Below are 25,984 nucleotides of genomic sequence, written 5' to 3'. Positions count from 1 at the left end.
CACCTAGATGTACACAGATGCACAAACTAAATCTACAGATTTAAATATAACTTGAATTGACTTACAGAAGTAATTTTAAAAGTTACTATTGAAAGAAAATACTCATCTCAGATATGTTTACATTAATGTTACAGTTCTAGTTAAGTGGAAGTTGTATTTTGCTTCAGATACTTACTTTTCTTGTCCAAAACATAATTGTTGTTTTCCTCTGAGGTGTTAAGGCCTTTTTTCACCAAACCACTGAAAATTTTCATCAAGATATGTAGGATTTGACCCCGCTATGTATGCTTAGCGCTGAACTCCTAAATAGCTAAAAGAGTAAACAATTGTAATGCAAGTGTTGGCATTGCATTATATACCAGTAGCTTAGATTTAGCACAGACACCATTTTGACTATGTGATTTCCTGTCTCTGCTCACAGCAAAACTGAAAGGGTTTTCATTTCAGTAGTGAAGTCAATAATTATGGAGGTTATCATTTTCATGCTCAGAAATTCATGTCATTTTCATAAATCATTCATTTCATTTCATAAATCATGCTTTACAGCTGCAGAATGGAAACTTATTGCTGGACATTGATGAAAATCTTGTTTCAGTCACTCAGGTAAGGTTGTCACACTAAAAAATATTTTAAGGAAATATAGATGAAATCACCTATAGGAGCAGTGCAATTTGAAAATGTTCAGTTTGGGATTAACTTCACTGGAATATGGGTGATATCAGATCTGAATAATTAAAAACTGGGTGAATTCTGTTCTGTAGTGACAGTGAAATCAGAAAAATAAATGATAACTGGTTGGTTGCCTGAACGTCAAATACTGCTGGTGAATAAAACTACATCTGTGTCAGAGGAGTTACATTCATTTACACAGGCTGAGAACTGGATTTTAGAAACAGGCAAGGCACGGAATAGCAGATCCGAACTATCTGGGATTTTAAAATTGCTGTTGCAGTTTAAGTGTTGCTGCATAAGGCTGCCGCTAGTAAGTAATGGTGAAGTTGTGTTCCTGCTAAATTTCTATTTAAGTTCTCTGACATAGATCTGTAGCTCCTACTGCATGTAAAGTTGCTATGCCTGCCAGAAATAATTCTCCCATACACATACTGCTTTCCCATAGAGAATATTGTGAACAAGGGTTTATTACAGTAAATAGTGAAATCAGGTGTCATACTACTCTATCCAGCTGCCTGTTTAGAAGTCCTTCCTCACAGTGCCTCTCAAGAGCTTTAATGGAATTATATCTGCAAAAAATTTCCAGAGATCCATCACCTTGAAGCGCTTTGAAAAGTATTATTATTCCCATTTTACAGAGTTACTGAAGCACAGAGATCTGACTTTCCACCTTTCAAATGCATGCCATATAATCTTGAGTTCAAAAGTATATTCACTGTCAGTTTTTCAGTATAGATATGAAATGTTGCATGACATTTTTCCATAAAAAAATCTGAACTTTACAGACACTTCGTCTTAGTCCATGTAACCACACGTGCCCGTTCCTTGCATATCCGCTCTGGTGTGCTTTCCTCCTTGCTCACAGTGGGAGGGAGGCGCCAGGGGAGCTGTGGCTCAGGGCATCCTCCCAAGGACGCATCCTGTTTTTGGCAAGCTAGAGGGGCAAAGATTGGGGAAGGCTCTGTAAAAAAAACAAAACAAAAAAAAGAAACCTTAAAAGTGAGAAGAGAGCAGCTTCAGGGGTGGCACTGAACAAGCAATTTAGAAAGAAGAGAAGAAAATGACTCTTTCTGTGATTTGGTGTCACCTGTCATCTCTTGAATCATTAGTGGCATAAGGAGGCCTGAAGTGATTACCTAAGGAGTGCTGCTGCTGTTATTTCAGCTTTTCTAGGCAATGTTAACAATGTATGGCTAGTGTGTATGAATGCAATGCAGAAGTGATTTTTGTTGCAGAGGCTATTTCTAGCAGTCTTTTACTAAAGCATAAAGAAGTAGTGTCCCTTGAAAAAAGATATGAATTTTCTTCTTCCATTTGCACACAGATACTTATAGGGATATATAGGCCCATAGGAAGAAAATATATTGTCATATCACTAAAGCAATGTGATTTATTTAATACAAGACATGATACGAGGAAATGTGAGATAATTCATCCCTAGGTACATTGTTAGACATAAAGCTGAGAGTCATCCAAGCTGCTAGACAAATTCAAGGTCTAAGTGACTGTAACATTGCTTCTGTAAACAGGTACAGAGATTGGATTGCAAAAATATATAGTAATTTCAAAGGCTTATATTTTGAATGATTTTTTTTTTTTTGACTGATCTTATTTTTTAAAAGATCGTTGATGGAAAAAAATTGGAGGCTATCCTCCCCCTTTGTAAGGACTGATCAGCCAGCACAGTTATCCAAAGAGCTAAGTGTTGGCTAAATTTGCAGTTCAGGACTCAACTGAATTTCATATATACGATTGAGTGGACTGCAAAATTAGATAGGCGACTCAATGAACAGAATTAAAATGTGCATTAAATGCCATTCATGTCAAGAGTTCTGGCTTCCTGTATGGATGGACACGATTTGAGCATGACACAAGGAAAAAGGAAAACATGTAAACAGGAGAAAGGTAGTGAAGAAAAAGTACTCCTTGAGTTCCCATCCCAGCTTTCCTGTGATATCTGCCCTGGTAGAGAAGGTAGATGGATTTTACATCTGCTGTGGAGCTAGAAGGGATTGGGTGCTTTACTGGCCCTGGACTGCAGCTGAACTAGCTTGCAGATGCAGAGCAGCACTGCAGGAGAGCACGGTGCCGGAAGGGATGTCATACCTGGGTGTATTGCTGCCTTTGTTGCCTTCCACCTGGATTTGTATGCACCCATGCACAGCCTCTGTGGTTATTTCTGTCCTTATCGTTCAGCCATGAGCTGCTGATTTCCTGTTGTAAAGATTGGCTACGCTCTATAACTGTTCCTTTACTGAAAGCACTCAGCAATAATGAGCAATATTTGTTAAAATAATGGCTGCAGGACCAGAGTTTCGGAAATCAAGCTCTACTGAAATGGACCCTTTGAAATAGAGCCACTCTGAGCATTGCTTCCCTACCTGGGCCCTTCAGATTGTTATTTTAAACTTAATTGAAATGTAATGATAATTTAAAGTTAAAATACAAGGATTTTTATCCCAATAGTTAGACAAGTGACCTGATGTGCAGAGAGAGCAATTTTACTCTGGAACATGTGAAGGAGCTTTGATTATGTAGCCACTCAAGGTGCTCCTTATTATGACGGTATTTTTTCACTTCTGGTCTAGTTGAGCGAGACCTGTATGGCTGACCTATTTTGAGATCAAACATTAAGGATGCCCTGAGAAAACATTTCTAGTATGAATTAAATGTAGAGCTGCTAACTTATAATAACTCAGTTGTGCATCCTCTCTTCAAGTCCATGTATCCAGGTGACACCCTTCCCATGGGGAGGGGGAAATCAAGCAGCATTTAAAAACCCTTCCCTTCTATATTCTTTCTCACTTCACAGTTCTGCTACTGTTTTTAAGGTCTCAAAACAAGGATTTAGAAAAAGAGCCGGGGGAAAGGCTGGCCATAAATACATTCTCGGTGCTGCGTGATGTTAAGAGCAGAGTGGTAATACAGCCAGTCCCGTTCTGGATGGTTTCTTCATACTTCAATCATCTTCTAGAGTAGAGATCACCATACCAAAATCCATCAGCTGAGCCCCATGTGCTTCTTCCACATGGGACAAGGCATTTGAAGCCTATGTGGCTTTTTCTGGATTAATATTACTAGTTTACAAGTTGTTACTGATTAACTTGCCCTTTCTTCTCCACTAAAGAAGTATTTTCTTCTCTTTATAGGCTGTTACCCAACTAGAGCTTTTTGGGGACATGTCCACTCCTCCTGATGTAACCTCTCCCCCAGTAAGTACCCAGGGAAATCGAACCCTGCCTTTTCCTACTGTACTATTTTCAGTGTGTTTATTCAGGGCGTTCACAGTTCAGGCCATCAGCCATTCCAGTAGAGAGGATTTCAAAGCAGTTCTAGGTTGTGAGAAAATGAAAGTGGAGCAAATTGAATGTGGAATCACCGCTTCTTGATGATGTGCAAAAACATCTTAAGTTTTTGTTGTTCTGACAGAGGTCGAGGTGTCACATAAGATGTAACCTGAACTGCAGATCTCCTTTCCTGGTGTTTCAGAGGTGCATGCTTTACTGCACTCTGTCTTGAACTCCCTGTCTCTCCATTGCACTGCAGGAAGAACCAGCTACATCTTTATGCATCACCTCTGCTTGGTTCCACCAAGCACGTATCCCAGTAGCACTGTTAGAGGAAGGACAAAACAGAAAAGGGGGGAGGGAGGGGATTTGTTGTGAGGGGGAAGAAAACTTTCTTGACAGGCTTTTCTGCATCATAAAGTAAAAACAGAATCATTTTCCTGTTAAGTTGTTGAACCTTACAATAAGCTTCAGCGTAGGGGAGTAATATATAGTGAGAAAACTGAGGCACTGCGGGGTCCTCAGCCTCTCATCTCAGAGGTACTGTGTGGCATGTCTAGGCCTAGAGGGCAAATCTCCTGTCTCCTCATCCGTAGCTTGCTCAATTAGATTGTGTTTCTTCTTTAATGTAAACCTATGGCTCTGGTCTTACTGGCTAATTGGAAGCAATATTTATTCACCTTTCCCTGTATCTTGCCGATATTTCATTTACCGTCCTGTAGGGTAATGTCTAGGTCTGGTGCCTTTATTTGTTGTCACCTAACACCTAGAATCACAAGTCTACATGTTATGGAGAATGAAATCATGTCAGTACTTTGCAAATGATGTAATCCAGGCAAATGTCATTTTTATTTTGCCTCTGGTACAAAGACTCTCTCTTTTTCTCTCTCTTTCTTTGTTGTCTCCTATCTCTAGCACATTCTTATACTCTTTCCTATTGCATGTTTCCTTCTACCTCATTCCATTCTTTTTTCTTTCTCTTTCTTCCCTCCAAATCTGTATTTTTTTGGAGTTACAGAGGATGTGACAGGACATGTGCTACAAAGCAGCAGCTGATGTGCCATCGTTGTATTTTATTCCTATCTTATATTGCAGACTCCTGCTACTCCAGGTGATGCCTTTATCCCATCTTCATCCCAGTCACTTCCTGCTAGTACAGACATGTTTGGTTCTGTACCTTTCAGCACTGCTGCCGTACCCTCAGGTAAGAAATAAAGTGAAAATATGAGTTTGATTCAAGTTTGGGGATCAGTTCTCAGCTCTAGTTTGTATTTCAGTATTCAGGACATCAATTTAGTCCAGTGGAACTGGGAAGGTTTTTGAGGACAGTGCTGTAGGATGAGGCAAGGCAAGTCTTAGCAAGCGGGGACTACATTACACTGAATTTACTTAACGTTTTTTTAAAGCAAAAACCAAAAATGTCACTGGGAGTTCAACCACAGTTCAGCCACCTAGAAAAGCATGCCTACAAGGTACTGTAGCAAGAGAGAAAAAAGCATTGAGCTCTGGATTCTTTGCGGTAGCAATGAATATCCTGTGCTATCTTCAGTAACTAGAGAATGAGATGTGAAGAGTTGGACTGCTTTTCAAAGGTATTCCAAGTCCTGATATTTCCTCTAGACTTTTCGGTGTTCCTCAAAGTGCTCAGAATTCAAAAACCATGTAACATTCTGCAGAGACATGAAAGAAATGTGGTTTTGACTGCTGATCTCTCCCTGGGATACTCAAAGCACTGCAAGAACAGCTCTCAGCTCCATTTAGGCAGAAAGACAAGGAGGAGTGCCTTGAATCATTCAACAGTGACTTCCTAATTGGTTAACTCCTTCTCTGATGGGGCTATATTGCAATAGCGGATTAGCTACTGTATCTCAGAGCAGTTATGTTGATGGTGAAGGGTTTGGGATAATGCCAGATGAAAATCCTCACTGCTTAGAAGAGGTTGCAATGGGTGCAAGAGAAAAGAACATCTGGAGTATTCCTCGTAGTCATTTATTGGAAAGGTAGATATCTGAGTTGCTAGTCTCTGACTTAGTCTTTTAAAGTTCAGTTTCTAAAATCAAAAAAAAATTTTTTTTGTACATTTAGCATTACCAAGCAGTCTATAAATAAAGCTAAGAGGTGAATATACAGAAGGGCTCAGAAAAACGCTCAGGTTAGAAACAGGGGTCTTAAAGCTGCCACAACATTAAAGGTATAAGAGAGGTTGCGTGCTATAAAGTGTTAGCAGTAAGTTAAAATCATATCTGTATGGCGTAACGCTTTTATCAGTGAAACATAATTGTATTATGTGGTTTAATTTGGAATAGAGGTTTTCTACAGCTTAGTTTTAGTTACAGATTGTTTTGGATTTTTTTTGTTTTTCGTTGTAAATAACAAATCATCAGATCATATAAATCCTACACAGTTGAACTTTTGGTATTTTAGCAAGCGCCGTGTCAGAGGTGATCCTTCTCTTGCAAGAAGGTTGCACTGTAGTTAGAGGGGTTTACATGAGTCGGCTGGTATTAGACTTACTCTTCCCAGCGCAGAATCAAAGAGAAAAGGATGAGGAGCTGCAGCAAAGTTAACCAGAGGGAAGGCAGCCCAGGTCGTCCCTCTTCCTTCCCTCTGCTCGCTCTGGCTGTGGTGTTCAGTGCTAGACGCTCTTGCCCGGAGCTGCCCGTGACAGGCAGGGGTGACAGGTTAGAGAACGGGGGCAGGAGCACTAGCAAGAGCCTGCAGAGCTCCGTGGTGAGGACCAGGGTTGTGCTGCCAGAAGGTAAGTGTAAAAAACGTTTGGGGATCTGCTGTGGTTCTGGGAAATTGTTGGACCAAACTGATCCCAGCTGTGCTTCTGGCATGCTGAGGAAGTCCATGCGCACGCATGTTCCCAGATGCATGTGGTACTCACTGAGAAGAAAAGAGCTCTTCTCATTTGAATGAGGTGAAGGATTATTGCTGATATCCACCCACCTCTGTTGTTGTATACAACTATTTATCTAGTGACATAAATTCAGCCTTGGCTTTCAGTTTGCTTTACAAGCGTGCCGAAGCTCTGGCATCACTGATGTAGTCTGTGTGTTTGTGTTATGTGTAGCTGAATCTACGTGCTCTTGACATTAATGTTAAAATCTTTTTTTTTTTCCTCTGCTGTTTTTATTGTTTAAAGGTTATGTTGCCATGGGAGCTGTTCTGCCCTCATTCTGGGGACAGCAACCACTTGTTCAACAGCAGTTGGCCATGGGTGCTCAGCCTCCAGTTGCTCAGGTGATGCAGGGAGGACAGCCAATAGCATGGGGCCAACCCGGTATTTTTCCTCCTACTCAGCAACCGTGGCCATCTGTAGCTGGTCAGTTCCAACCAACTGCCTTCATGCCAACACAAACTGTTTTGCCTTTACAAGCAGCCATGTTTCAAGGTACCATTGCTCCTATAGCTACTGTTCCACCCACGAGTGATTCCAACAGATCAAGCCCACAGACAGACAGGCCCAGACAGAAAATGGGAAAAGAAATGTTTAAAGATTTCCAGATGGCTCAGCCTCCACCAGTGCCATCAAGAAAACCAGATCAGCCTTCCCTCAGTTGTACCTCAGAGGCCTTCTCAAGTTATTTTAACAAAGTTGGGATGGCACAGGAAGCAGATGATTGTGATGACTTTGACATCTCTCAGTTAAATTTGACTCCTGTGACTTCCACGACACCATCTACAAATTCACGTGAGTATTCATTCCCTTTCAGCTGTAGCATTCCTCAAATGTGACTGTTTCTCAAAGCTTTTCGCTTCTCTTACTCATACAGTAAATTGGAACAAAGGTACGGACTTAGAACCTTCATGCATGGTCTAGCTTGTTAGATGTGTTCCTGCCGTAAAGAAAAATGTTACAGATGAGTTTCAGAGACCATTGAAATCAACAGCCCCAATAGTTACAGTCTGAAATTTAATCTCTAAGAGGATAGTAATATATCTTCTGTGCTAGGGACATGCAAGCTGGTTGGCAAGCTGCATGTGACATTCAGCCTTACGAATGGTTGCACTTGTGTCCCATTCAAGACATTGCGGAAATCAGGGGATGGGTATTTATTGTTCTCGCTTGCTGTATTGAACGTGGGGTAATTCAGTGATGAGCTGTAAAATACGCTTATCCTGGTTATAGCATGGAGGTGGGGGATATTGCAAAGGTTGCTGACAAGGGGAAATCATGAGACAACAGATTTACTAGGGGCCAACACGAGACCTTATATTTCTCTTATCTGCCAGAGGGCGGGCAACTTGCACTTTCTTAATGTAATGTGCTGGTGTCTCCCAGGTTCCTGGAGCTGTATGCCAGGTGCAGCTGAAATTAGTTCAGAAACTGCTGAATGAAATCAAATATGTGAAACTGATAATGACTTATGTGTTTAAGTTTACCTCATGTAGCTTCTCTTTATAAAATAATTTTCAGGGATAATACAAGTTGAGGGCTCTAAAGCATGAACAGATTTTGTGCTGGTTTGTCTTTCTGAACAAATTAATGGAAATATATTCTGTTGCTGTTACCTTAATCTTTGTTTAGCTCCAACCCCTGCACCCAGACAGAGTTCTCCATCAAAATCATCAGCATCGCATACTAGTGATCCTGCTGCAGATGACCTCTTTGAAGAGGGGTTTGAAAGCCCAAGCAAAAGTGAAGAGCAGGAGGCTGTGAGTAGCAACAAGGTTTCTACTCAAACGATTGATTATCATTTTTTAGCTAGAAAAAAGGGGGATGTTACTTAAACATTGCTTGATTGTGTCAAAAATAACTATTCTAGTAGGGTTGGGTGGTATTTTAAGTATTTAAAGGGAGGATTGCAGAAAGAATTCACTTCCAGTTGGATTTCAATAGTCAACAACATCAGTATGATATATATGTTGGTATGCACTAATACTGCATTCAGGGAACCAAACTTCCTGTTGTAAGGTTGTATAGGTTAGTTGTATACAATGTCCTTTTTAGCATACTAGCATTTACTTATTGGTAGTAAAGGGAGTTTGAGGTAAAGCAACATACCTGTGAAAGTTTGTGCGTTAAAACAGAAGATGGCTGACGTTGTTTTGCCCTTCTTGCATCCCAGTTGCTTGCCTAGTTAGTCAGCGTTCTGGCCCTCAATATATGGTTTCTTTGCCTTAGACTCAGAGGACCAAAGCAAGAAATATTATCCAAGTGGTGTCTTTAAGTCCCAAGGTGTCTTAGGCAGATGAAGCCTAAGTGAGCCAAAGGCAAGAAGGCATCTGTACGTGAAAGGACCCAAAGATTTAAAAAAAAAAAAAAAAAAGACACAAGCTTGGACTCTTTCTCATTCACATAGCTTCATTGGCTTTCCGGGCCTTTTGCAGTTCTGGTATGTCTGCTCCAGTGCCTTCTGAAGTCTGTGGCAGCTCTTGCATGGACTCCAGCAGGTACTGAAGTGGTACTTTCCTGCCGACATCAGCTACAGGAAACCAGTAAAGCTTTTCAGGATGCACCAGCGGTGAGGTCGCACTTTGTTTTTCCTGAGACAGGATGTACTTGTTATGCCCACAGCATGCAAATAACCTCGTGTTGACTTTTCACTTTCTATTGTTGAGAAAAAAAGGTGTTATGTTCTTGTATTCTAGCCTGATGGGTCTCAGGCCTCATCCAACAGTGATCCATTTGGTGAGCCAACTGGTGATACTATAAGTCCACAGGTCGGTAGCTAGATAGCGCAGGTTGGGGTAGGTATCTGTCCTTTTTTTCTCTACACCTTGAGGTGCTCACTTATTCTTCCACCAGTGCCTACCATTACTTTCATGGATGCATGGTTTATTTTTCCTTTTCATCTCTTCCTTTTTCCCTCTCCATTATCCACAGTGTATTCTTCGTGCTCCGTGGTTTGCATGGCTTTTGCCATTCACTAAGTGTTGCGACTTATGCAAATATGTGTGTTTCAGCTGCCTGCACGTTTAAAGAAATGTAGACTGACTTTACTTCATGTTCAAATTCTAGGAGAAAACAGGGAATCTGAGCCTTTACTAACAAAGTATTAGGCAGAACATTTTTTTTATGAAATCCACTCTGGCCTTTGCTCAGACGTAACATGTTAAATTGAATAAGACATCTTACCCAAAGAAATAACAAACAGTAAATAAAAATTATGTAGTGATATATGAACACCTCTACCCTGAATCCATGTAATAATCAGTAGAAGAAACACACCTCTTATTCGCATGTAAAAATTACTAAAATGGGTTTGTGCATGTTTATTTCCAACTGCAAATTAAAAACACCTGATGATCATTTGTGTTATGATTGGCATACTGATATTTTTAAAATTATTCACCAAACGTAGATCATTTAAATTGAGACAGATGGGAAAGATGATCTTTTCATCTTTTGTGTTACAGAACCCATTAGAAAGTGTGGCTGCTAGTGAATGTTCTATGATTTGTTTCAATACAGTATATATGTTTTACCAAAGAGATAGTAAAGCTACTAAGTTTTATGAGTGCTGAGCATTGTTATTCCATCCAAATACTCTCTAGTGTTACAGTTTGAAGGATATGTTTCATTATCTTTTCACTCTGTCATTCATATTTGATATTACTCAAATATATGATCTAATATTGTTTCTGGGCTTCAGCACCGAGCTCCTGGAGCAAATCCATAACAAAGGTAGAACCCTTTTTCTTTTGGTCTAGACATTGCAGTGCGTTTACGAGTGTCTTATCAACCCTGAGCCTAAATAATTTGCTTCCAAGTCTAAGTTAATAGTTTCATTAGGAGTCATTAAATATGTTTGTACATTAAATATGGGGGGGGGGAATTCCTAAGGTAACAATCATGATCCACTTGGGGGGGGGTAATAAGATTATCGCTTAACAAGACATAGTGCTTTATGGAGGCACCTCCCCCTTCTTTAGCTCCACCAGCACCATGCCTCAGCCCTCAGGGGCTGAAGCAAAAGTAGCACTACGTCTTGTGTCTCCAAGTCTGAAAATGACAATACAAGGATAGAGTTGAGCTGGGATGAGCTGCCCTAGCAAGATCATCCGTTGGTCACTGTACTCCAGCTAGAATTACATTGGCAGGTTGTCAGGAATTGTTCCTGGCTGGTACTGCATGGTAATGTGGCTTTGCCTTTGGCTCCAGCCAGCGCTGATATGGCTGGCTATCCCAGGTTTGAACCATTTTAAGAGTTTCTTAGTTGAAGAAAGAGGATTTGACCTTTATCAAAATCTCACTCTCTGCAAAGCTATATACATTTATTTATTACTGTTTAGCATAGTCAAGCTTCTGAAATCCATCAAGGGGAGAATAACGGTAAAATGTCCTTCTAATTTTTTGATTGTCAGAGATAGCATCATTTCTAAGTCAGCATCACGCACATTTTACCTATCAGGAGTTCTGCAACTTGAAACAGCAGTTTAAGTCTGTTACTGTGTAGTGCTGTGTAAGGCAGTCAAGTGAGAGACTTTTTGTTCTGTTTTTGTATAACACTTAGTAAAATACACTGTTTTACCTGCCACAGGTCTCTGGGAGCTTCAAGAACAGTGTGTTACCAGTGACTCTGTGGGTTTTTTTTCTATGTTTTCTGTTAGTCTTTCTACAGACTTGTGTGAAATATATGTAATTCTCAGAAACGTATTCTGGGAAATGTAAAATAATATTACTGATTACTGTGACTATTATAGTAATTCCTAAGAGCTATAGGCAGGAAAAAGAAGCTGAACAAAAAGTCTCTCTCCAGTGAAGTTACAGTAGCAGCAGTGTGTAGGAAATTCACTTGCTAAAACTAGCCCATCAAATTCTGAAACATGGTATCATCAGAGCAACAGAAAGTCTAATCTCCATGGAAAATTATCAATTCAGGACTTACTGCTGTGTTGTGTATTGAGCCTGGCGTTTTGAGAGAAACTTAATGGAGAGAAACATGTAGTACAAAAGAATCCCAGTCTGCATAAAAGCCATTTTTGTGTGTTAGATGGAGATTACTTAGCTCTTCCAGAACATCATTCTTCACACCAAGAACAGCAGAGTATACAACTCAAATGAATGGACCTTTCAGGAGCGTGATGCAGTGCTGCGTTCAGAAACTTCTTCAAATACATCTGCTCTCAACAGCTGTATGAAATCAGCAGTGCACGCGTAATAGCTTTGTTTATCCTGTCTTGATGTATCCAGAATTGTCACCTGCCTGGTATTTTTCAGATCTTTCAATGTATCTTAGCAATTTGGTTTCTAGGTTCCTTCTGATCCTCCACATTCTCATTTAGAATTAATTCTTTCAGTTCCTTCTTAATTTCTCCGTTTCTCCTCGCCTTTGGCGTTTCTGAACTTAACCTCTCAAAACCCCATCCTACCAGTAGCCACTCTTACAAGTTACCTTTTTGGAAATGGCTATGGGTTCTTAGTAGGTGAATGTGACATTTTATGGATAAGTTACGTTTTTGTCCCTTTATGGTTGGAGATAAGAAGTAGACAGGTCTGACGTTCACAGCTGAAATAAAAGCAAGTATTTGCAGAGCTGTCCATAGTAGGGGATGTATTCAGCTGTTTTTCCTTTGTTCATGAGCAGCATGTGCAGGGAATAGTGGTTGTCCAGAAAGGGCAAGGAGAATGCTGAATACGATTACTGTCTACAGCGGACTTATATTTAAACAGTGTAATCCTTATGTCTCTCTCTAGCTTGTGTGGAGGATAACTATGGTGAAAGGAGAGAAAGAACTGTATTTTGCTGTGATTCTACGGAATGTGTGATACATATCCTGTTACTGACATTTTTTGTTAAAGCAGGAAATTTGAAAAGAGCAGTTTTCATCTGGTCATCCTCTTTGCACTGGTGCATCCAGTCACTCTGAATTACAGGGACTGACCTACAGATGTGTTAGGTACATGCAGATCCCACTGGTGTGGATGTTTCTGCTCTTGGGAATATGTCAGCTGAATTCGGCCCCTTAGTCAGCCTCAGCAGTGGGTCTAGCACTCCATATAGCTAGGGAGCCCCAAAGCTACAACAAAAAGCTTGACAAAGGATATAGGAAAGGGAGCCTCCGAGCAGAAGGAGAAAGAGAAAGGACAGGCGAGAACTTTGACTCTCTGATGTCAGGGTGCTTGGGATACCTATGATTATGTTGGCTAGCATCTTGTAACATAACAACCTGCTGGTGGAAAGAATAAATAAGGCCTGAATGCTGGAATCTAATATCAAGAATGCTGTGTGATCTGTATGGACCATACTAACTGATTTTTGAAGGAAAATTAGCCGCAGGGTAAAAATTCAGAAAGAGAATAATGGGTTATTTGATGCCACAGTTATTTCAATAAAAGCTATTTAAATTGCTGGAACAAATACAGCTCTATTGATATGCTGCCCAGTTCAAGACTTGAACTGGCAGTTGTTCAGGAGAGATTCTCAGGAAACGTTCAAAACATTTGTGGCTAGAGCATATCTTTCTCAAAAAGTTGTTTAGTTGTTCCGTGAAATGTGTGCAGACAATTATAAGCCCTCAAAATGTGTCACACCCTTCATGATGCTATCAGCAAAGTCATGAGAGCAACAGTTCCTTTGAATATTTGTCTGACAGCTTTCAGTGGTACTTTGATGGCCCAGTGCCATCTTCCATCTTTGAACATGTGCCATTCTTAGTGATAAATGTTCTTAAAGCGTTAGCTCCAGGATGGACAACTGTAACTATCTCAGCTGTTATTAGGAATTTGACAGAAAATAGCGATTTATGAACCAAGTAGTGTCTTATCTGCCAGCTTAGTGAGCCACAGGAGGGCGTGTTAAGCTGATTCTGCAACCTACTGTTACTTTTTGTCCACTTTGTGTTGCATTGGGAATATGAATGGACTCCACATATCCAGCCTATATTTGCAGGACCTGTCATCTCATTCATCTAGCTCGATAGGAATTGAATAGAGTCTGGAGAGAAACGTCATGATGATTTTAGGTGACCTGTTCTTACAGTAGGCCCTAGGTCTGTCATTCTCAAACTAAATAGACGCCGCCAAGGAGGACTGTAAATGTGACAGAGAAAAAGTAAGTAGGGTCATGCGCTTGGAGAGGGATCGCAGGTTTTGCTTCATTCCAAAGAATTCGTTAAGTTGTCATTTCAAGCCCTGTTCCCGTGCTCATTGGCTCATCATATTTCCCAGAGAATCTGAAGGGGTAAGATCCAGAGAAATCCAGACTTTGTGAGCAGAGGCTTCCTACATCTTTCTCCTCCTCTCTGTTGCTGCAGTCATCTCACCTCCTCCCTTCAAACTCCCCATTTTAATCTAACCAGCTCATATATGGGTTTCTCACCTCTTCCAGTATCTCTTAGCCCTCCTAAAGTACCCAGGTACCCTTCCATTTCTTCTCCTCCTTCCTCTGAGCAAGAGACAGTATATTATGTAGCTCACCGAGAGCCATGTACTTGCTTAGTGGCCATCCAGCGATGCCAAACACAGCAGTTCAGGGCGGAGCTCTCGTAGCTTTCTCTGCAGTGAGGACATTTAATGTTCTCTGTCTTCTGCACAACAACTAATTTTTGTGATGCTTGCGGTAATTTAGTAGCTTAGAGACTTCTGAGCAGCGTGCTTCAAACTGACTGTTGGGTTCAAAAGTTATTAAGGGGAATTGACAGATACATCGAAGAACAGAACAACTTAATGGATCCCGTTTGGTTAGGTGTGTTTGCAGTTCACTATTATGCCAGGATGAAGATGGAGCAGCGTTTATCTTTGAGTAGCTTTCATTGTTTCTTCAATTTATGGGTGTGTAGCATCCATCTTTGTACTAAAATGACAAAAACTTCTGAAACATTAATAATTAAACTAGATTTCTGAGACTAGGAAATATTTTTAGGTAGATTTGTTGAAAGAATAGAGGTACTTTCCAGTCATAATCCCCAACTAGGCAGTTGGCATATTCATGTAGCTAATAGAAGCTGGCTGTAATAAAAATTATCAGAGATAAGCCATTGGCTGATAACGGGTGAGTGGGAATGACGACTGAAGATTTTACTTTGAATGCTGCTTGCCGAGTTTATGTCCTATTTTGTTGAATCAGCATGCAATAGAGAAGATGCGTTGCACTCCCATTTCCCTTCACTTGCATCCTCAGCACAAGATTTTCATTTTGGCTGCCGTTCCAGCACACTTATTTCATAAAACTCTATCATTTGAGCCTGCCCTTTCTGATCAGTCAGCCAGGAGTAAAACTGTGCTGAGAATCTATTGTAAAGGGCAAACAAATCTATGAGGGCCTCACCTCTATAAGTCAGTACATCTTGTCTGTAGCAGAGTGCCCTGAATCAATGATGAAAGGACTGCCAAAGTAAAAACAGTTTCTTCCTAACCAAGTCCTGTCTGCTATGTTCTGTGAGTGATCTCACCTACACAAGCCCAACTGGATGCTGAACCTTTCAGAAGTGTTTTCCAATGACTAGTTCAACTGGGGAGCAGATGCTAATACATGAAATTTGGGTGCAAATTTATTTGCAGTATTTACATAAAGGTATTCAACACCACTAGCAACCTAGCTGTCCCATGAAGTAGTGTACTGTACTCCAGATGCATACTGTTTGCAACAGTGTTAGGTATTACAAAAGACATCCCTTAAAATGGGAGGAGTAAACAAGGAATTTTAAGCATGAGGTATCTCTGAAATACATCTGTGGAGCTTGCTAGGGAAATTTTTCTCTTTAGCAGTTTTTGCAGTGAGCAGAGTTCGTAACACTTGCATGATATACTTGTAGCTTCCTAAGTATTTAGATGTCTAACTTACGGCATGTGTATTTAAATGTTTTTGGTCCCCTACTGCAACCTCTCACTTTCGTCAGATGTTCAGTCTGTGAATAGTATCCTTTCCTGGTAGTACGTGTTTATTTGAAAGCACTATACAGTATAAATAACCTATAAATAACCACACTGGTATGTGGGGAGGTAGCCAAACACTAACTTGATAGCCGATTCTGAACAGATAGGAAAACACTTACTTTTGTGAGGAACTGCATATCCCTAAAGATGATAGAACCCTTTAAGTAGGATTTAGGAGCAAAAGATGCTGTTCCCATTTGTGTTCCTGGTTGCTTGCTCTAGGTTAATGAAAGCACATTGGAAGTGCCTCTGGGCTGGTCATAAAAAGGGGAAAACAGTAAGATTTGTGGCATTTATGTGAATGGGAAGCTTTGTATGCTATTTTATTTGTTCCTTTTTTTTTTTTCCTGACAAAGACCCATTCTTTCCCTCTGGATCTGTTCCTAACAGAGTGGTAGAAGTAGAAAGAAGAAAATCTAGGTGAGATGATTGTGATCCTGTGAGAACAATTAGGCTTGCTTGCCTTTTAATGACACTCTCTATGACCTTTGAGTGGAATAAGTAAAAAGAAGGGGTTTTATTTCTGCTTCCAAGCCCCTCCAGAATACTGCTTGTGAAAGCCCCCCTGCCTGAGTTTGTGAAGGAAGCTGTCTGTGAGGCTGAGAGCACTTGACTCTCCTTTGGCCTCTTTTCTGTCCCTTCCTGCTCTCTCTTGCTCTCTCAAGTATCATTATCCGTTCTTTGCAGATGCCATTTTCAATGTTAGGCCATAGTCAAGATGCACAGCTTGAATTGCTCCAAAATAATATGAGATAACAAGTTCCAGTCATTGACGGAAAAAACAGGGGAAGTTTTGGCTGGGAAGATCTCATGCAAGTACACCAGTTAGTCTCTCGTTTAGCGATCTGAAAGGAAAAATGTAAAAGGAAGATGTAGCAGCACAACTTCCATTCAAAATGCTCTGATCTAGAAGAAGTAGTTCTCAAATCAGTAAGAAGTGTAGGCCTCTGCCACATGAAGTGTATGCTCAGAATAAATATTGGATAGGAATGAAAGTTAGAAATTCCTAATTCTCAGGTCTGCCAAACGAGTTGTGGAAACTGCTGATGACTGGTGATGAATTCCTCCTGGCGTTCGGGCTGCGTCTCTTCCAAAGATTTCAAGTTCAGTGACACCTTAGGACATCTGTTACTTAAGTGCATTGGCATATCTTAAAACATATTTGAGGACTGCTCTAGCAAGCACACTTGATGTTTTTGCAGGTTTTTCTTTCCTAGGGCATTTGAAAAACTGGTATCTTTGGTTCTGAAGGGATCAGCTCCCTCTCTCCCCTTTTCTCTTCCTTCCTTTTTGCTTCCTTCTGCAACCACCTCAGCTTCAGCAAACACCTGAGGAGTGGCCTGTTGGCTGTCAGATTCCCACATTAATTAGTACCGATTTTTGCTGGACGAGCTGTGATAGATCACGCTGCCAGTTTCACGTCCGCAGTACATGAAAACTGGCATAGATGGACTTAGCACGCAGTATGTGAAACGCCGTTATTTATTCTCAGTCATCTCTTTTGATTACCTTTGTTTTTTCAAGGTCACAAAATGTATTTGCTTCTTTCTGTGGATATTTTCAAGAGCTTTTATTTAATCATTTACAGGGGATTTTGCTCATCTTCTCTTGATGCTTTTTTAGTGTGCTCAGGGCTTCGTGTAGGTAGGAGGTGAGAAAGTAAAGTCTTTGCAAACTGCAGGAATATAGTGAATCCTCATTTCAAGGAATAAGAGAGACAGACAACTTTCCCTGGCGCACAGGGAGCAGGCTGCGTTTTGAAGTGTCACCCCAGAGACTGAGTAAATGTGAACCGGAGGGGTACAGCTTTAGGCTGGTTTTCTGATCAGCAGCGTCATCTTTGTAACGTGATTAAAATCCAGTACCACCTCCTGTCAGACGTTTCTGTGCTCCTCTGTGACCGAGCTTCTAACTTTTTTACTTAAAGTCAGCTTTTGCTGATACTGCTGTAACATGAGTCTCACTCGAACCTGGTTAAATTCAACGTCATGCCGTGATATTTGAGTATTTATCAAGCTGTGGAGAGTTAATGCAGTATGTCATTAATTAGCCTTTCTGCCTGTCTTGTTCTTTTTTTAGATGTCATTCTGAGTTTAATAAATCAGTTTCTGGAAATGGAGTAGAGTGGGTTGTAGGGTACATGGATGGTTTGCTTCACATTGCAGCCACGATGAACGTAGTATTATTAAGAAAACATGGAGCGTCTGCTGAAGCCATAGCAGCTCTTTTTCCACCCCACCTCCAGGAAATTCGTAATAAAGTATCTGTTAGCAAGTTGACATGATTTCCTCCCGTTCATAATGATTATATTTGTGGTTATACTGACTGCTACTCAAACTGTGCAGAAACTGTACATTTCCTCATTTTTCATAGGCAACTCATGCCACATCTGTGTGAAAATACTGTTATTTTAAATCCCATCACAGCTTCATTAGTTCAGCTTTCCGCAGCAATTTCTATTCTCAAACATTTTTTCAACATGGCTTGTATAATATCCGCAGCTTTGTTCCATTGTTGCACTGCTGGGGTGGGATTCGCAGCCCGATCCAAGTATCAACATTTTATGCCGGCTACATTTCTGGCCTGTAAATTCCAAAACATCCAGTCATATCAATATCATTTCATTTCTTCATATGTCTATGCCTGGCAATACCTCCTGAGGATCTGTATGCAGCCAGTACTGGAAGAAGGAATTGGTTATAAGCATTCATTTTCTGATGCAGTGCCACGTTTTCTTTCCAACTCAACTGGGGTGCTGTGAGCATTCAAAGCAGCACAGAGGAAACGTGTCCTTTGGGTTTGAACTCAAGAGGTATTGCTGTTCTCAAGCAGATGTTCTAAAAATGTTCTGCAAATGTCTGGAGACAATGCCGCTCATTGTATTTTTATTATCCCCAGGAAGCAGAACCTCTCTACGCCCAGATCAACAGAGCTAAGAAATAGCATTGGTACAGGCTTGTGGTGCTCCAAGACTCAAATGAAAACCAAGAACCTGGCAGGCCTTTGGCTTTCATGCTTTTTTCCGATTGATTTTTGTCTGACAAGGATAGAGGATTGCCCTCCTGGATCGGTTCTACGAGCGCTCCTGATAGTTTTTGGCAACCAGTGGCAGATTCCTGTGGCAGCACAAAATAAAAACAGTCCCTGCTTATCATAGCAAGAGTCCAGCCCTGTCCTCCTCACAAGTCGTGGGTATCCAGACTAGGAAATCTTTACTCTTCGGTCTTCTTTTCAACATGTGTTATCTTCTGTATGCCATATATGAATAATGAGCATTTGAAATTGATTAAGTATTAGCCATTCTTTTTCTTTTAAGCAAAAGGCAGAAACTGTATGTAGCAGTGGCATTATCATTCAAGAGCCTTTTGGGCACAAGTCGGCACTTTTTATGTCATGGTGACACGTTTTTCATCATCATTTACATCAGGCTGATCCTGACATTTTTTTTCCCCCTATGTAGGCATATTTAAACAAAAAAAAATACTGGCAGTGTCATTTTTTTTGTATTTCTTATTCTGTAGTTTTGTATGAGTGACAGATCTAACAGCAAAATGCCTCCTGTGGAAATAATTCTTAACTTGAAACCACAGAATAAAACTCTGTTTATCCATGCTGATTGAAAAATGTTGCCAAATGGACCTTTAAGTTATAGTGCATCACGAGGAAGAAATGCTGCTTTTTGGTTTGGATACTCGTGGGTAGAGAAAGGACATCAAGTCCCACTGATGAACGAGACGAAAGATTCATTATTTCCTAGGAAACGCTAAACAAAGTACAGAAAAGGAATATTTTTATTTCTTCGATATCTTGCTGCTGTAATGCTATGCAGACAAGTGTTTTCTTCTCTGTGTGCCATTTTTGATGAAAAAAATCATTTGCCAAATAATACTGGTACAATTCTGGTTCGTGAATTTGGATGAAACAGACTTTGCTAATGGGACAGCGGATGGCATGAATTTTGGAATAACAGACTGATTCCGTGATCAAATTGTTCATCTTTATCACTTTTTGTACATCAGAAAATTCAAATGGGATTTTTATTTTGTAACTTGAAAAAAAAAAATCTTACTGCTAAACTCTTTAAATGTTTAAGGGGAAATGGCTTTAAGGAGTTCGAATGAAAATTGCCAGTTTTTTGTAAATATAAATGTTAAGAAAATTCTTTTACTAATACCATTACACAGTAGAGAAGGTAGCAATTTGCAGTGCTTGGGAGGTGTGGCCAACCCAATTTGTGGTTCTCACATCACAAAAGTTTTTTCACATGCTTACGGTAATGGGCTGAAGCTCAAGTGCATTTACCAAAAGCAGTCAGCTTGTCAGCAACTAGTGAAATTAATGGGAACACATGACTTTATGATCTAGCTTTTTCACAGAAACGTGCTCCACATAAAAGAAATCACATTTCATTGATATTTCCTTATGATTCCAGAACCTCTGCATAGAAGTCATCCAACTGTTTACACATAGAACAAAAGAATTTAAAACTTCCTTTTTTTACATTTATGAAACAAAAGTGCAGTGTTTGGGTTCATATGTTTAGCACATGATTTTCATAAAGAAACTATATATTTTTGCCCTACAGAGAATTGTTATACAGGTCAAATGTGTTTTCCTGATGTTCCTATGCAGTTACGGTATATTGAATTTAGTGGTTTAACACTAAAAAGAAAAAAAGAAAAAAAAAGAAAAAAAAAGAAAAAATAGAAAAAGAAAAAAGGTTAAAGAAATGAAATGATTAATGAGTTTTTAGGGTTATTGTGCAGATTTTGTTTTTGAATTGACACATTAGGATTTATATTTTTGTCATGATTAAAATAGGCCTGGAGTTATAAATGTTTTACTTTCTTTCATCTCTATGATAAGCTAAAAATGGTTTAGAAGACAGACTAGCTGGGGTGGTGATTGTTAATATGTACAACCAAATCTCACAACATGATTCCAGTCTTATTTTGAATTAGAGAAATTAGAGAAATGTGCGTTACAGAATGTATATGAATGAAAAATTAGCTGTGAATAGACCTAACGAACCTACAGAGAAGAGAACTTTTATCCCCATTCACGATCATTTGATGCTTATTCCTCAGTCACGTGCAAACACTTCTGTAGCAAGTCTTATTTTCCCATCAGAAGAAAGGTCGGTTTTCTGACTGTAGAAGATGAATTAAAACCTGGCAGATTGAGTATTTTGGAATTAAAAGCAGAGGTAAAACCTTTTCTGAAGGGCATTTCTGTAAGAATATTTTCCCACTTTGCACAGGGGTGCTACTTTCTTCCTCAGTGTGGCTCTTTTAGGTTTTGTCCTTACAATATGGAACCACAGAACAATTTTGGTTCCTCATAAGCATTTGAGGTGTAGTATAGTCAGTGCATTTCCAGTTAATGGGGTAAAACATGGAAAGAAAAAGAAGAGGTTTATGTCTCAGAGGATCCATTGCCATCATGTTTGTAGGAAGCAGATCATTTTTGTAGTCCTTGCAGCGAATAGGTGCAGAGGGAATGAGGCTGGGATTTTAGTGTTTCATGAACGACCGTTTTCTTACCGTTACCAATATTGTTCATAAATAAAAATGAATTCTGAATTGTCTTGTCATACGATTAGATAGTCCTTGTCATAGTTGAGATGCTGATTTGAGAGGAATGTAAGGCCTCTGCCACTGTACCAGTATTGTAGATAATTCAAATATCCAGCTTGTGCAATTGTTTAATCCCTCATCCTTCACTAGCACTAAATTCGTCACTTTAAATTTAAAAAACCAGGGAATCCCACCAGCCATCCTGTTATCAACCCCTGTAGATTCTTGATCTTTACCTGTCATGAAAAGATATTTTGATAGATCGTAGTCATCCAAGTGTCTGATGAACCCTTTCATCTAATAACGTACTGGGCACCTTCTTTGCAAAAATGTTTACTCCGTGGTTTTCCTTCATTTTTATTTCTGCATTCTGACACATATTTTTTTAATAAAGATGAGAAAGATAAAATGACTGTTGCAGTACATTTCTAAACCTACTTTAACTTTACCTCAGATAATGACCATTTGTTAACATATATGGACACGTTATTTTTGACTTTATGTATAATGCATTCAGCAACAAAAACACCAACAAATTTTTAGAAATTTTCCATTAATTTCTGTAACACGCCATGTAATACTGTTATGAATAAAAACATTAAAAAGGTGTCATTTCAGTAAGTTTGTTTCATAGCTTTTGCTCTTCTGTGAAAATTTTGCCATTCTTACAGCACAAGGTACACACTTCGTCATAGTCAAAATTTCTGGCAGCAACTGAAGATATGGGAAAGGAGGGAGAGGCTTCTGTTTGAGGGGATACCTTAACTTATGTCCAGATCTAAATGTCTGAATGCTGAACTTCTTATTTTTAGATGCCGCCTCCCCATTTTTTTGGCCTCTTGTGGGATGTTCCAAGATTACCATCCCAAAACAGTGGCCGTTTTAGTCGCTTCATGTAAAACCGCATGTCCTGTGAGAGACCATGCTGTGTAACGTACCAAGCTGGGATAACCTTGCGGCGTGAGAAGTTGCAAATCACCTTACTCAAATTTTCATCTTCAAATAAGATTTAAAATGAAAAAAGTCTATCTGAATGTGACAATTTTGGAAGTTTGTAGCACAGTCTCCAAATTTTCTAGTAATAGGTGCAGAATTGCGAGCAAAGCCGTGATCTAGGAAAGCATGTTAATGGTAGCGCCTTTGTTTCAGTGGGGCTTTTTTACTGGTTGGGGTAATGCTTCAAGTAGGCTCATGTGTTTTGCTGTGTGAAATTCTGAGGCCATGTGCATAAATGAAACAATTTGATATTCAGAGGCACTGAGTACTGGACCTTTCAGTCAAGGTGAGGAACAGTAAAGTTCTTTGCCTAATAGGTAATGGAAACATGGAAGATATCAGAATGAAATACAAGGCAAAGAAGTATGTGCCCCTATATAGGTGGGGAGAGATGTGTATATTTATGGCTGTCTACTTTCTTTGTATTTTTTCCTCTCACTGTCCCATCGCTTCCTCATCCACCAAAAGCGTCCAGTAAGTCATGCTTGAAACATCAGTTACTTTTGTCAGTGAACGTTGTTGAGACACTTTGGTCGCCCAGAAATAAAGGTCATTCTGTTATTGTGGAAACATGCTGGAATTGTTATCCTTATGACTACATATATAGCTTACTATAGTCAAGTTTCTTTTAAAGCTTGGAAGGAGAAAGCTAATCTGTTCTTTTTTTTTTTTTTTTTCCCAATGAGCTGTGAAATGTTAAAGTGAAAAGAGAGATACAGCTAAGCATGATTTTAAACTAAAATGTATTTTTACAGCATCGGCCAAATCTAGTCTTGTTTATAAGCATTTGGTGCCCCCACAGTGAAGCTGTTTTCCTTTGAAAGATCAGAAAAACTGGCTCATGTTGCACAGATGCTATGCAGATTGAGTTTAAAAATTCAGAAGGGTCCAGTGGTAGTGGAGGGTCGCAAAGTAGGAAGAATATGGCTGCATGTTAGCATTGTTTAGAAGGGAAAAAAATCACAGAAAAAAAACCCTTAATTCTTACTATGGTGCTTCAATGTACCATATTACAATCATGTTACTGTAACCTGGGCTCACTAGGTATCTGTTGAGTGTATACCAGAGTATCCAACTGGGATATAACTTGTTCAAGAAATAGTACTAATTTAACTGACATTAATTAAGGCCGTGATCTCCTGTAGTATCGAGAATTTATTTAGCAAAAGATTTTCGGAATCAACCTGTTGTTTTACAGGCGTGAGGCAGAACTCTGACAGATCTCTCTTGTTCATATTAGTGACTTCTAAGAAAGCAATTGATTTTGTAGACTGGAAGTATGCATTTTTAACTTGTTTATGTTACATTTTGATTTAAGGCAATGTTTTATGTGCTTTAATCACTACACAATGGCAATTGCTGCAACAGATAAGCTAACCTCTTGCTTCCTTTTTCTAGGTTGTGATATGTATTTTCATGCACCATTTCCTTTTTTCTGTCCTTTCTTCCTGTAAACAACTCGTGTCTTATCAGGTTTGTATTTATTAGTTTTCTGACAAACACCATTATCAATCAGAAGGAGGTCATTGCGAAGGAATGAATGAGGATGTCTGCTGTCATTTTCTATGGAGATTTGAATCCGTTACCTACAGTTGTCTCATTAAACCAACATGGGAAGCACACAGTGGTAAACGAGCACTGTACAAGTCCATGTGGCAACCAGGAAATGCAGGTTTTGGAAGAATGTGTGAGCCTGGGTCATTTACATGAGCATCTATACTAAGGCTGTTGGTATCCCTGTCCTTATTCCTGCATTTATGGGTTTTGATGGGTTTCTCCTGTATGTGAAATCCTTGAGACTCGCACCTTGTTCCTGGCTGTGGTCGAATGTTGCTACTCTGGCAAAAGCCATGATTTGTAAGGGCAGCTCTATGAACTCTCTTGAGAGCAGGTCTTTTGCAAGATGGTCTTCTCATGTTGATTTATTACATAGGATTAGTCCCGTTAAGAATTTTTTTTTTTTTTTAATACTTAAGATAAAGCAGAGAGCTGGCATGGAGAAGAGTAAAGGTTTTTCTTTTTCTTGTTTTACTTGCTGTCTGAAAATGTATGGAAACTGAATTATACATTTCAGCATGACAGTGAGGAATATGGGGAGATAATCCTGATACGATTTCCTGATTACCTGTAACATTGCCTTGTCTCTTTCTAAAATTATCCTACAGAAGGCAGGAAATATCAGGTCTATTAGTGAAACAACTATCCAGCTGTTAGTTTTTAGAGCTTTAAATGGTCTTATCTCAATGGAAGTGTTTGCCCTATGGCTCATCTATCACCCCTAAAATGTTTTATCAGCACCTGAAAAATCTCAATAAGAAGAATAGCCTCAAACATTATCCGTCTAAGTGGCTTTCAGAGAGAGAATATATTTTTAAGAAGTCTTTAAAGATCTGATATTATTTGCTAGCTTTTCTATCCCATTTCATAGCTCCCGCAGCACCACTTATATAAATACTTCTAACCAGCTAGGAAAGGAAATTACAGTAGATTAAAAGAAAAACAGGTTAACAGGCAGCAAATCAATGTCCATTCAGCCTCAGACTTTTGTGAAAATAAAGGATTATAAAGAATTATTGTCAGGCACTAGCAGAGGGAAGACTTTTGTGGGCATCTTTGTCTTCCTTAACAATAGATAGTTATTAGGCAATTCAGAAAAGCCTTCAATGTCAGAAGCCTGTTATATGAGAAATAAGCAGAAAGGAGTTATAATGCTATAAGCTATTGCAAATTACTGTAAATTTGGCAGTATTTGACATAGAGAGAGAGAGAGAGATTATGAGAATCTTTGATTTTTCTTTAAAAAAATGGATTAATTTGTGTGTGTATGTTATCTTGAAATCAACAGGGGACATACGGTCCTGGGTTTGGTTTTTGGGCTTTTTTTCATTGTTTACGCATAATTATCACTACTCTCTTCCTGCCTTTTCACAGGCCCTTAGAATTGTAACCTCCAAGGTAGAGGAGCCTGTGCCTCATTTGGACCAAGTTATTATGAGGCATTATTATTCTCAATGAATCAAAAGACAGAAAGGAGAACAACCTCAACAAGGTGAATTGTTGAGATCAAGGACTTCTCAGATGCCAGTTCCATCACCAGAAAATGACTGCATTAGTAACAGAAATGATGATGGAATGGAGTTTGTAGTTTAAAAAAGAAAAAAAAAGTTTTATTTATGGATGTGTTATTTATAAACTGTAGTCTTTATATCACCACTGGTAAATCACTCTCTAAGGCTGGTAAGGATATCCAGGAGGTAGCTTATGGTTTTGATCCAACTGCAGAGATCCTTCTGCTCTGTGGGCCCCATTTCAAGATAGGCATTTAATTACCTTATGTCTGATGACCATATATTTGTAACCATAAGTTGTTCACCACCGAACTTAATGGGAGAGCTCCACTCTTAACTTTGAATGCTTCAGCTGCCTTCATCTGCAGAAGGTCATATATAACGAGTGATGAAGCAAGGAATGAAAAGGTAGTCTCAAGGAAGAAGAAAGAGGAAAATGTATTAAGTGTATGATAAGCAGGTTCTTGCTGATGCCTGTCCAGCCTTTCATCTCTGATAAGTTTAACAGGGAATTTTTGGACAGGAAACTACCATTTTAAAAAATCACCTTTGGTGAAA

The 25,984-nt window shown here is 39.5% G+C and overlaps 1 protein-coding gene across 36 annotated transcripts in view; it reads left to right on the top strand.

Annotated features, from left to right (window-relative positions):
- DAB1 (DAB adaptor protein 1) overlaps nt 1–21,983 on the top strand; it is a 507,009-nt gene extending 485,026 nt beyond the window's left edge. For 21 of the 36 annotated variants that reach the window (XM_009683303.2, XM_068953299.1, XM_068953292.1 and 18 more), the window contains 7 exons: nt 547–603; nt 3,822–3,884; nt 5,055–5,163; nt 7,108–7,656; nt 8,494–8,621; nt 9,558–9,656; nt 18,685–21,983. In XM_009683303.2, the coding sequence (XP_009681598.1) occupies nt 547–603; nt 3,822–3,884; nt 5,055–5,163; nt 7,108–7,656; nt 8,494–8,621; nt 9,558–9,641 (990 nt within the window). In that variant the 3' untranslated portion in view covers nt 9,642–9,656; nt 18,685–21,983. The remainder of the gene's footprint in view (nt 1–546; nt 604–3,821; nt 3,885–5,054; nt 5,164–7,107; nt 7,657–8,493; nt 8,622–9,557; nt 9,657–18,684) is intronic. The other 15 variants (XM_068953307.1, XM_068953305.1, XM_068953304.1 and 12 more) reach the window with 3 other exon arrangements.
- The last annotated feature ends 4,001 nt before the right edge of the window (nt 21,984–25,984 follow it).

This window comes from Struthio camelus, chromosome 8 (genome assembly GCF_040807025.1).
Source record: "Struthio camelus isolate bStrCam1 chromosome 8, bStrCam1.hap1, whole genome shotgun sequence".
Taxonomy (NCBI): domain Eukaryota; kingdom Metazoa; phylum Chordata; class Aves; order Struthioniformes; family Struthionidae; genus Struthio; species Struthio camelus.
This window is presented reverse-complemented; position numbering and strand designations above follow the sequence as displayed.